This window comes from Vipera berus (assembly GCF_964194415.1).
Source record: "Vipera berus genome assembly, chromosome: 1".
In the NCBI taxonomy this organism is placed as follows: Eukaryota; Metazoa; Chordata; class Lepidosauria; order Squamata; family Viperidae; genus Vipera; species Vipera berus.
Window position 1 is genome coordinate 107276296 of NC_138202.1, and position 13108 is coordinate 107289403.

The 13108-nt window shown below is 39.3% G+C and overlaps 1 protein-coding gene across 1 annotated transcript; it reads left to right on the forward strand.

Annotated features, from left to right (window-relative positions):
• Window positions 1-8239: 8239 nt before the first annotated feature.
• On the forward strand, window positions 8240-10580 carry INS (insulin; the record flags this gene model as incomplete). The annotated part of the gene is made up of 2 exons (XM_081314897.1): window positions 8240-8426; window positions 10453-10580. The coding sequence occupies 2 exons, from the start codon at window positions 8240-8242 to the stop codon at window positions 10578-10580; spliced, it is 315 nt and encodes a 104-aa protein (XP_081171023.1).
• Between the last annotated feature and the right edge of the window lie 2528 nt (window positions 10581-13108).

Sequence of the window (13108 nt, forward strand, 5' to 3'; positions counted from 1 at the left end):
TTTAGTAGCAAGAAACAAACCAAGATCCCTGTTTTCCAACGCTTTTTTGGATTCCTTCCTTCCTTCCTTCCTTCCTTCCTTCCTTCCTTCCTTCCTTCCTTCCTTCCTTCCTTCCTTCGACTGCTGTTCCCTAATTCACAAACAGTCAAATGATCAGTCCTCGCCCTGCCCCCCCCTTGCCATTTTGCCCAAGGACAGCTTTTTTGCAACCCAATTCTATTCTTGATGAACTCAGGAAGGCTAAGGTAAGCAAAATCTTAAGAGGACAAATCAGCACAATTAGCATTTATTCTGGGGTTTCATTTGATTTGTATTTTACTCTTTAGTTTGAAACTTGATAAACTGTTAATTTACCAATCCATCCCTGCCCCTCGCTAAAATAATTTGAATTTGTTGTATTTATCTTGCTATTTTCTGTGTAATTCACTTGCATATTCTGATTCTCTGTACTGTCCGTGTATCAGGAAAAAAAAGGCCTCTTTCAATTGAAGGAGATTATTGTATGGGGTAACTGGGTTTCTTTAACTCAACAGAATCTACTTTAGACCATTGTTTATTGCTTCCTTAGTGAATATTATTAGATGGTTCTGTGGAAGTCTGAGCTATGGTCTTGAGCATATCTGGTAACACTCAAGGCTCAGAAACATGTAAATATGCCAGTGTCATAAGATCCTAAAGCCTACAAATAGTCAAAACAAACTAGAATAGCACCCAGGGTGTCTTAAATTGGATTAAGAAGAGTTGAGAGGTAGAAAGACTGATCATCTAACAGTACCTCCAATGCCATGTCTAGCAGAGTCTTATGGGAAGTCAGTTAATGAAATCCATTTGGCACATTGTAAGCCAGTCTTGGGTAGTTTTCATTATTGTATTTATTAGATTTTAAAATCCTGCCTTTATTATTTTTATAAGTAACTCAACACAGAGAACTTGCCTAACACCCCCTCTTCTTATTTTCCTTACCACAACAACCCTGAGAGATGAGTTGGGTTGAGAGAGAGTGACTGGCCCAAAGTCACCCAGTGTCTTTCATACCTAAGACAGAACTAGAACTCACAGTCTCCTGGTTTCTAGACCAGCACCTTCACCACTATACCAAACTGGTTCTTTTTGATCAGACTTCCAAGATTTTTTCCAACTCTATGGTTCTATGGTCATTAAAGTGCGTGTTCTGGCTCTTGTTATTTTGTTCATCATCCACATTTTGCTTTTCTCCTGATCTCTGGCAAATACTTGTCTTAGTCCGCCTGCCAATAGTGTGCTGTGGCACTTCCATGCACTTCGGCTCAGGGCGTGCCTTATGGGGCTTCCCTCGTTCAGCCATGGGGCAGAATCCAGGCTGATTCTTGACAGCACACCTGAGCATTTGGGTAGGTTGTATGTACTTTATTAGTTTTCATCAAATAGCTTGTTAAGCTAATTATCCAACACGATCACTGGGAAATTTTATTTGCTGGCAAACCGGGAAAAAGGTTATACAGCTAGTTCTCGACTTACAGCAGTTTGTTTAGTGATCGTTTGAAGTTACAACGGCACTGAAAAAAGTGACTTATGACCATTTTTTGCACTTACAACCATTTTGATCAAAATTCAGACGCTTGGCAACTGACTCATACTTATGATGGTTGCAGTGTTCTGGGGTCATGTGATCCCTTTTGTGACCTTCTGACAAGCAAAGTCAATAGAGAAGCCAGATTCACTTAACTTAAGTTAGTGCTACTAACTTAACATCTGTAGTGATTGTCTTAACAACTGTGGTAACAAAGGTGTTGCTTAGGAACGGAAATCTGGGACTCAATTGTGGCTCAATATAGGACTACCTATATTCCATTCAAACATGGGTTCTGCTTATTCTTGGTTTCTGTATCTCAAAGGCTAATAATAATAATAATAATAATAATAATAATAATAATAATAATAATAATAATAATAATAATAATAATGGAAATATAATTAAAGCCATTAATACATGGGCAGTCCCAGTGATACGCTACCCAGCTGGAATTATCAACTGGGCTTTGGCTGAATCAGAACACCTAGACCAGAAAACACGTAAACATTTGAATATGCATCAAACTCTACATACACGAAGTGACATCGACAGGTTGTATGTGCCAAGAAGAATAGGGGGCAGAGGGCTACTGCACCAAACTGTAGAAGAAGAAAAACGGAGTTTGAATGACTATGTAAATCAAGGTACAGAAAAATTGCTGCAGGCTGTGAAAACAGAGAACATTATAAAAATAACAGAAACAAAGGCAGAATATAAGGAAAAACGGCTGGATGACAGATTAAATAGATGGAAAACCAAAGCTTTGTATGGACAGCATTTGAAAAACATTGAAGGAAAATGTGATAACAACTTGACATGGGCATGGCTTAAGATGGGAACCATCAAGAAAGAAACAGAAGGCTTAATACTGGCTGCTCAAGAACAAGCACTACAGACTAAAGCCATGAAAGTGAAGATACAAAAATCTACTGACAATCCAAATTGCCGACTTTGCAATGACAAAGTTGAAACTGTTTCACATTTAATACGCCAGATATCGCAGTCATAGATAACCAAAGCGTACAGTTGATTGATATCGCTGTACCAGGAGATGCCAGAGTTGAAGAAAAAGAACTGGGGAAAAATTATGAAATATCGCGACCTGGCCATTGAAACTGCGCGATTATGGATGAAATGCATAACAGTGATACCCATTGTCATCGGGGAATTGGAACTATGTCCAAAAACTTTGCAAAATACATCAACAATTTGCAGTTTCCTGCAATAACTCCAGCAAAGCTACAAAAAACTGCTTTACTCGGAACATCTTACATTTTAAGGAGATACCTGGTTGATACCTAGGATGCTGTGTCAACCCGTGTCAACCATTAGTGCCAGTCAGTTTGAGTGTTCAGTTGACTGAGTTTCATGTTTTATGAATAAAGGTTTTATATAATAATAATAATAATAATAATAATAATAATAATAATAATAATAATAATAATAATAATAATAATAATAATAATGATGATGATGATGTAGTTGGAAGGGTCCTTGGATGTCATCTAGTCCAACCCCCTGCTCAGGCAGGAAACCCTATACCATTTCAGGCAAATGGCTGTCCAGTCTCTTCTTAAAAACTTCCAGTGTTGGAGCATTCACCACTTCTGGAGGCAGGTTTTTCCACTGGTTAATTGTTCTAACAGTCAAGAAGTTTCTCCTTAGTTCTAGGTTGCTCCTCTCCTTGACTAGTTTCCATCCATTGCTTCTTGTCCTGCCCTCAGGTGCTTTGGAGAATAGCTTGACTTCCTCTTCTTTGTGGCAGCCCCTGAGATATTGGAACACTGTTATCATGTCACTCCTTGCCCTTCTCTTCATTAAACTACACATACCCAATTGCAGCAATTGCTCCTTATATACTTTAGCCTCCAGTCCCCTAATCATCTTTGTTGCTCTTCTCTGTACCTTTTCTAGAGACTTTCCAACCCATCTGTCCCCTTGCACATATATATTGACTCGCCCATCTTTGATTCCCCAACCTTATTCTTCAACGCATCATAGAATACTTTCCTAGTTTCCCTGTAATATAAGTTGATCTCATTAATCCCAAAACGAAGGAGATATCTTGCTTTCCCTACTGAGGGAAAATACATTGTTCTGCCTTTGTTCAAACACTCCCTTGTTTTGAACCTGAAGAGTTGCTGTCCTTGTGTGGCTTTTTCAAATATAAACCAGACATCCCTGATACTTTAGTTGAGAACATATTTCCAAATGGGCAACTGCTTTATTCATTTTTCTTTCTCTTTATGTGATGGCAACAGTTGTCACAGTTTAAGGTTGTGTAGTATAAAGAAGTTATTCTTTGGAACTAGCATGAATTGCTCATCGCTCAGCTTCACTGGAGGAGTTGTGATGTTATCAGAAAAAAATAGTCCCTCATTTTTCATTTTCTCCACACCATTTATAATTTGATCTAGTTCTACCATAAAAAGGTAAGGTAAAGGTTCCCCCGCACATGCGTGCTAGTCGTTTCCGACTCTAGGGGCTCATCTCCGTTTCAAAGCCGAAGAGCCAGCGCTTGTCCGAGGACGTCTCCGTGGTCATGTGGCTGGCATGACTAGACGCCAAAGGCACACGGAACGCTGTTCTACCATAAAAGGTAAAGGTAAAGGTTCCCCCGCACATGCGTGCTAGTCGTTTCCGACTCTAGGGGCCGGTGCTCATCTCCGTTTCAAAGCCGAAGAGCCAGCGCTTGTCCGAGGACGTCTCCGTGGTCATGTGGCCGGCATGACTAGACGCCAAAGGCGCACGGAACGCTGTTACCTTCCCACCGTAGTGGTCCCTGTTTTTCTACTTGCATTTTTTACGTGATTTCGAACTGCTAGGTTGGCAGAAGCTACCATACCTGTGCATAATTCTTCTCCGATGGAAAAAGATCTAGATGTTGTCACTTTCCTTGTTCCAGAGACAAATCCCTTGTGTACCCAATCACACCTGGACAATATTTCTATTCTATTCTGTTCTGTTCTGTTCTATTCCAGTCTATTCTAATTCTAATTAATTCTAATTCTAATTCTAATTCCAATTCCAATTCCAATTCCAATTCCAATTCCAATTCCAATTCTAATTCTAATTCTAATTCTAATTCTAATTCTAATTCTAATTCTAATTCTAATTCTAATTCTAATTCTCATAAAGAAGCAAGAAATCCTGACACTGGAGCCTCATGACATAAAGCTGGGGTGGGCATGACCTGCCCCCCCCCATGTTTTCTTTCCAGGAAATGTGGCCTTGGTTATCCTTTGCTCTAAGTATTTTTTTTTTCAACATTAACACCTGGCAAGAGTAGCCTCTTGTCAACAACTTTGTCCTATCACTAGTTGCCCAGCATGGATTAGATTAGCTGAATGTGTTAACATGTTTGCTATTCCTTAATTTTGCCCTTCAGAAGCAGCTGGTGAGATGGACAGCATGGTGGTCATCCCAATCCAAGCATTGCCAATTGGCCAGCATTAGTGTAATTGGACAAGTTTAATAGCCCTATTATCTCTCCTGCTAAAAGGGTCACAACAACTCAAGGCAGAGATTCAGTGAAGCAAACACAGGTTACTGGTGAAATGAGATGGAAACAGCAAGCTGTTGTTACTATTTTCCCCCGCTCATCTTTAAGACTTAATGTGCTTAAACCAGCAAAAAAAAAATCACCATGTTGATCTAGTAAAATCTTGTCTCTCTCTGGATTATAAATATGGCAAGGAGATGAGACGGGAATTACATATTCCCCTTAACTCTGAGCATCCTTGCACTGTCATCTTGGTTTGGTAAGTCTGCTTTATTTTGCCCTCAAAAGTTTGGAATTTAAATAGGCATGCAACGTATTTCCATGAATCCATGGAATTCAGAGAGATTCTGTGGCTTTCTGTATGGAACTGAGTTGAGAATTTTTGAAGTTTGTGAGCATATTCAGAGTTCTTGGGATCTGGAAAAAATAGGTACCTTCCAGTGATGCTAGGATAGGAAATGGAGGAAGGGAAAGAAATTGATCTTTTAATGATAGGGCTTGTATAACTGATCATAGCACACTGAGGAAAGAATGAGTTTTATAAATTGATTTGCTTTGTACTTGCTGTTAATTCTGCATCATCCAAACAGGAACTCTTACAGAACTCCAGTGAAATGAACTTTGGTTTCTGTATGTTCCTCGCTTCTTCCTCTCTCAACCAATCCATAATCCAAATCCTTAGCTTAAATCTCTCATTTGCCATTCATTTATGCATTAGTGCTTTGTTTGTAACAAAATTAGAACATTTATAACTGGAAGTGTTTTTTCTTTCTTGCCTTCCACTCCCCACTTGCTTTCAGCCTTCAGATCAAATCTTTATTGGGGTCACAGAACCAGCAATGGAGGGTGGGGTGTAGACCTTAAAGAGCATGGAGGAGCAGCCTTAATTCTTAGTGTTAAATTTTAGTTTGAATCAAATTCCATTTCTCCCCCTCAGCTTTTATTAAAAGTAGCCAATGTGAACCTGTTATGATTGTGTTCTGCTGTTAGGTCCACTGAGCACTTCTACACAGGCTTTGGCACTGCTCCTGGACTATCCCAGTGTTGCTTAGATTGGATAGCTGAGCTGATGTGCACGAATTAGGAGTTTCCCCATTTACCTTTTAGAGTGGTAGAACTGGAATGGTGTGGAGAATTCATGCCTTGACCCACCTCCCACTTCCTATCTCTTTACTTCCCTCACTTCCTCCTTCACCATAAGTGAGCAAATCCTATCACTAGTGCCTTTCAACAGACTTAAATAGATAAACCCACTCTTATCAGCCTTCTTTTGTTGAAAATGTTTTGTTTTATTCAAAAAGGATTAACAAGGGGCTTTGGTGAGAAGTAGTGGGTGGGGTACTACTTGAGTGGCTGTTTTCCCCCACAGTATTAATAATCAGCCAGGTGGTGTTCTTTGCAACAGAAAGTTAGTAGCTTTGAGACCTGACAGGTAAGGCATTTTCCAGGATTTTCATTTTTTTTCTTTCTGTGAAAATATTGGCAATGTTGAAGTGTTTTCAGAGGTTTCTTTTATGATGTGGGACAGTTTACTTAATTTGATACATGTGGCATGAGTGATTTACTGTATAATATGTTAGTAAATGACTAGTTAATTTATCCACTAGGAACTTTGTGGAATTTGTAGTCTTATTTTATGTGGAATGAGGTCTAGGATTCTACCTCATTCTCAGTATTGCGCCTATATTTTCATACCTGTCTTCAAAATTGCTATGGTTTAAAAAGGTTTGATGTTATTTCTCTCTATTAGTGTTCCTATTTCATCCCAGCCCTTGGGAAGAAAGGGCTTGTATTAGGGTTACCACATCTACTGTAGATTGAAAAAAAAAGAGATAGAAAACTCTTAACTTTTTTGTGCCATCAACTGGTTGGCCAGACTTTTGCAGCCCAGATTTGGCAACCATCCATTCTTTTGATTTTTAACTTATTTTTTTCTTCTACCTGGCTTCTTTTACTGATGTATTGCAGTTTTTAATATATGGTTTTACATTTTTCTGCTTTTAACTGTACACTGCTCAGAGTCCCTCTGGGGATAAGATGGGCAGTATCTAAATTTGATAAACAAATAAATGCGTGAAGAGCACTTCACTCAATACTCTCATAATCTAGTTCTCTTTAAAGAAAACTTTATGATGCATAGCAAAAAGTCCCTGTGTTATCTGAAAGTCAGAATTTCTCATTTTCTCCCACAACAAGAGCCTTGTGAGGTAGGTGGGACTGAAAGTGTGTGACTGGCCCAAGGTCACCTAGCCAGCTTTCATGCCTAAGGCAGGACTAGAACTCTCCTGTCTATATACTGTAGCGTCTCAAATATCCAGGTCATGGTTGTCCTGAAGGTGCTTTTCCAAAGGCAACTGGACTTTCCTGGGGGTTTTTTGTCCTTGAAAACATTTCACTTCTCAGCTAAAAAGCTGAAACTTCTTGGTGAAGTGGATTGTTTTCAAGGAAAATAAACCAAGAAAGTCCAGTTGGGATCACAGTCTCCTGTGATCCCAACTGTCTAACCTTAACCACTAGAAAAAACTGACTCTCTCACCCATGCTTTATCTTCATAAAATCAGATAGTTGGAAGGGGCTACTTAGACCATCAAGACCAACATCCATGCTCAATCCATGACAGAGGACTATCCAGTCACTACTTAAATATATTCAGCTCACTATCTCCCTGAGGAATTAATCCCTTCCACCATCCAATACCTCTTATCTTGGAATCCTCCCACAATTCCAACACAGGCAGTTTTTCTATATCTTAATCCAAATTTGTAAAACATTTCATGTACTTCTTTAAGATCATGTCACTGAATTCAAACTATGAAATAAATATGTCATAGCCAATAGCATTTTACCACTAAAGCTTGCCCACATCATATAGGGAGGGCATAGCAAGTAACTCTTCAGTAGAGAAAACCCACAGCCATTCAAGCCACATGCAAGAGGGCAAGTTCATTGGGCTGTGAATGGGGAGGAAAAGGGGAAAGGGAAAGAAATTGTTCCCCTTTAACAGTTGCTAGGATGATGTTCCCTATGCACCAGTCTACCCTATAACATGAAGTGGCTGGGCAATTGTCCAGAGACCGCTGCAGCATGGTAAAATATGGAAGGTGGCAATCAAATGTTATCCTTTTTTTATTCTAAAGCTGTGTTTTTGTTGGATTCTTCCTTTCCAAAGTTTCATCTACATCACCATGGCTCTTTGGATCCGTTCCCTACCTCTCCTGTTGCTGCTGGCTGTTTCAGCACCTACAGTTAGCCAAGCTGCTCCCAACCAGCGTCTGTGTGGCTCTCATCTGGTGGAGGCCCTTTTCCTTGTATGTGGAGAGCGGGGCTTCTACTATTCTCCCAGGTCACGACGGAACATGGAACAACCACGAGGTAGCTTTCTTTCTAATTTCCTAAAAATGCCCTGTCTGTAGTATGACCTGGTGAATCTGTTTATAACTCACCCCCTGGTAGGCAGATAGTCTTAACTAGTAAGAAAAATAAGACAATGGTGTTTATATATCAAGGATTGCTTTTGAAAACATTATTTCCCCCATCCAGTCAGAACAGGAGAAAGCCTTCTTTTTTAGTAGCCCCCAGACTATGAAACAAGCTGTCTCCAGAGAAGCTCTGCTCCAACCCTCCCTACCTTCCAGGAAGCACTGGAAACAATTTAGTTTCAATGAGATCTTGACTCATAAGGTGGCTGTTGGCTACCATCTGGTTCATCGTTATTGCTGCCTATTTCAATTGGGTTATTTTAATGTCTTTTTCTTGTTGTGATCCTTTCTGAGTCTTGGATTCATTGGGGCAATCTATAAATAGGGTAAATAGGGAAATACACATCCAGATTCTGAAGAATTTTGGCAAACACTGCTCATAGACAACTTTAATTACCCAGCAAAATGATTCAGGAGAGGAGGCTGTGAAAGAAAACTTCCCAAATTAGTTCTTCAATGAGTAAAAAAATGGCATTTGGCTTCTTCCTTTTCTCAGCCTTTCCCCTCCTAGAAGTATTGGGATGCAACTCCCATAGACATGGTTGGGGATTGTGGTAGGACACTGCTGACCAATGCATTTAAATGGGTTTGAAGTTAGGAAATGCTATTCCCTCTGTTTTACCCGGATTAATTCTTGATTATTCCACTGTTAAAAGGAGAATGGAATAGACTGATATCAAAGATGCATACATCTCCTAAAGTGGCATTTTCCATTTGTCAGCGAGGCAGCCTCTGGTTCATGGTCGATTTAAGTCAATGCCAACTTGACAGCAACACTCCTGTTATTTTTGGTAGCCTGGAAATAATATAGTGCTACTATGGCAATAATAATGTAACTTAACTGTTTTCCTAAAAGTCAGTAGACAGACCAAGAAGCATCCCTGAATCAAAAGTTCCACAAGGAGTTTGCCAAGTGCTGCCAAAACCAATGCATCCTGCTGGGAAAAAAAAAATTGCGTCATATTTCTCATTTCAAATGCAGAGAAGAAGCTTAGTTCCTTCTTTACACTTGGTTTTTATGCAAACCATCTTGACTCATTACTTGTAGACAAGGGTTGCACAACATGCTACATTTGGCTAAAAAGAAAGCAGACTGTCATGTAGCATGTAAGATGAGAAACACATCAATTATTCAAGACCCTAGGACTCAGACCATCACACTACTGTACATTTTTACTTGTTTGGAGATAGCAAGCTAAGACAGTGATGAATCTGGGAGTTTATCAGTGACAAGGAGTTTATCAACATGAAGCACCTCTTCCCTCAGAGAAAATACAGCCCCATCCAAACCTGGAGATGTACGCAGTTTCCCGATCTGTAAAATACTAATCCATAGCCCTTCACCTTGTTACTATTTACTTTGCTTTATTGTTGCTCAGTTGAAAGTGTGCAATGTGTAACCAGGATCTAAAACACCCAGCTCAGGTTCAGTTAACTGACTCAGAATGCAATAATCTAGTACCAGGACAATCTGATAGCCATAGCAGGGAAAAGGCAGGTATATTCCACAAAAATTCACCAGACATTTATCACACAGCAGAATAGGGAGGTTCCTTTAACAGTAACTTTTGTTCAGCTAGGAGAAGGAAGAAACTGTCAAAAATAATAATATTCAACCTAAACTCAGCCCAGTGGTGGGATTCAGTCGGTTTGCACCACTTCAGCAGAACCGGTAGCTAATTTTTTGTTGCCCAGGCTCAGAATAGACTTCCGGAAGCGACATCCACACAGAGAACCGGTTGTTCACATATTTGAATCCCACCACTGACTCAGCCCCCAAAAGCAGCTGTGGGTGGGAAAGGCAGAGGAATTATAGCACTTTGGGGATGCCAAACTGAAACAGAAAGTTCAAATGAATATACCTTCTGTTGAATACACTTCAAAGATACATCTAATGTTGGCCTTCTCTTATTTGGCAGTGAATGATCCTTTATCGAACGAGGTGGAAATACCACTCCAAGAATTTCACAAAAGCAAGAGAGGAATTGTGGAGCAATGCTGTGAAAACACCTGCTCTCTCTATGAGCTAGAGAACTATTGCAACTAGAAGAAAGAAACTGGTCAATGCAGGAATGGAGAAAAAAAGCACTTTTGCTACTGCACCTTTTAAGTCATTAAATAATAATAAAAAAACCCCACGAATCTATTTAAACAGTTTTTGCAGTGTCTTCTCTATGCTGCATGCTCTTTTTATGTCTGATTTGTTTTTAAATTATTTATGGATTCATATCTTTGTTTCGTTGGATTTTAAAGTTCAGAAGAATGCAGTGGTTGCCCAGCTGAGAGACTGCTTGCTGGCTTCCAACATAGATACTGAGTACTCTTGTCTGCAAGAATTTTTCTATTCATTTCAGTTAGTAGGCTTGATCTGCCCTTTTATGGGGAATGAAAACAAAATCCTCATACCAGAAGTGCCTGGATCTCCAGATAAAGATATTTTTGATCCTCAATTCTCAAGAAGAGGGAAAGGGACCTTTTATGGGAAGTTATACTTGGTATTGTTTTAAAGTAATGAGATTTCTGCACAATGAATGTCTTCCAGATTTCTATAAACTATTATTTTAAAAGTTCCATCACAAGATGTCCAACAACACACACTCAAATCTCAAAGATGCCAATATCCCTCACTGTCCCGGAAGCTAATAGTAACAGGGAACTAGATGGATTAACCATTTGCTTATTTACATGAAGTAGAACTTGCTTTGTGTATAACTTGAGGTAACATTTCCAATGACAATTACTCAGATACATCTGGCCAATATGCATGCTTAAAGTGATTAGACAAAGACAATACCAACAGCTGTCAGGCAGTTTTAGTTACATTCCTAGCATATTCCAAGCACACAAATACCACAAGGATGAGCATGTTATTGATGTTAGGAAAGCAAAGTTTTAAAATTGGTCTGATGATGATCACATAAGAATATGTGGGGCAGCTGCAGTTTAATAACATTCTCAAAGCCACTAAATACCTTTCTAAGCATATTTGTCATTCATGCTGCTAATTTAATCCTGTTGGCCAAAATAATAAATATTTCAACCTCATAGTAGTTTTCAAAAGTCAATAAAGGCACAGGGGAGGACACCTTTTGCTTTCTAAAATGTATTTGGCAACCAAAAATTGGTTGGGGAACAAGGGAAGAAACCAAAAGCAAACGTATAAGTAGCATCAGTGTATCCATGTGTTCATGATAAAATGGAATGATATATCCTAGAATAACAAAAAGAAAGACAGGGTCATTACTCTGAGCATTCGGAGTGATTTATGTACCAAAGAAAAAAGTGTAAATTGTAATGTCTCTTGCTTTTTTCTTTTTGGTGGATGGGGAGTTGAAGAGCTCTAAAAAGGTGGCAAATTCTAAGAGACAACATGGACATTCCTGTGCATCTCCATGTTGCAATTTAGTGTCTTCCAACAAAGCCTCAAGTGGTCCATGTATTGATTTTTAGCACATGCCTACATTCCTGTGATAATTGTTCATCTTTTCAAACATACACCCAAGTGCTTACCAAGTAGAAAGCCAAGCTATTGGCGTCCCCCATTGCATTTTTGTCTTTTTGTGGTTGGCATTGACTCCAGTCTGTCTGGAGAAGGTAAACTGAACCAGGGACACCCTTTTGGCTAGGAATAAAGATCAAAAAATAACAAAAAGTCAATTCTTTGTAGTTCCAAGTCATAACTTTGTTATTAATCTTGGTCCAGTGGAGTCACCTTCAGTCTTGACAAATTACAGACCATTCATCCTAAGGCCACCTAAACACCTGTATTTCCTTCATGTTTGGCTAATTCTGTATAGGTAGTTCTCTAAGCAATTAAAATTTTATGTGTATTAGTACCCAAAACATAAGAGGAAAATCATAATTTTAGCCTGATCTATTGATCTGGGTGTAATTACCAGAATTTTTTTTAAAAAGATAATTGTTTTTCTCAAATATAAAGGATGTATATTTCAGAAATTTTTAAACTTAGCTGCATTTGTTCTCTTTTTCAGCCCTCTCCCCATCCTGTAATGAGGTACAAGAGAACAGCTTAGCATTCCAGGAGTATTAAGAGTCCAAAAGTTTATTTTATGTACTTCAGCTCTAACAATATTGATAACTTGGCACCAGTTACTTCTGACACTGCTGGAATCTGAACTGCTTGAATAGCAATGAAAGTACTCTATTCATTTTACTGGTGTACAGAGCAAAGAGCCAAATGCATTGCAATGATGGGAGGGGGTAGTAAATGGTCACATGGATCTTTATCCTACCTGCATCTGCGTTGCTTGGTTTTGGTTGCCAGACCTCACTGGGCACATGCGCTTCATTCAGTTCCTTTATTGCTAAACCACTTGGTGATTTCAAACCTAAAGGAGCCAATAAGAAGTACTTTCCTCCAGAGAACACCCGGATTCTGTGAGAAAAAGCACTAAGTGGTACAGTGTATCAGTTAAAGGATGGGGGGGGGGAGTACTTCCTCTGAAACTGCTGAGTAGGTTTTGTCTCTGAAGAGAGAGGAAAGAAGTATAGATTAATCTGATGGAAATGGAAAGAGAGGTAAGGATGAAATACGGTAGTTGTTGCCAGCCAGCA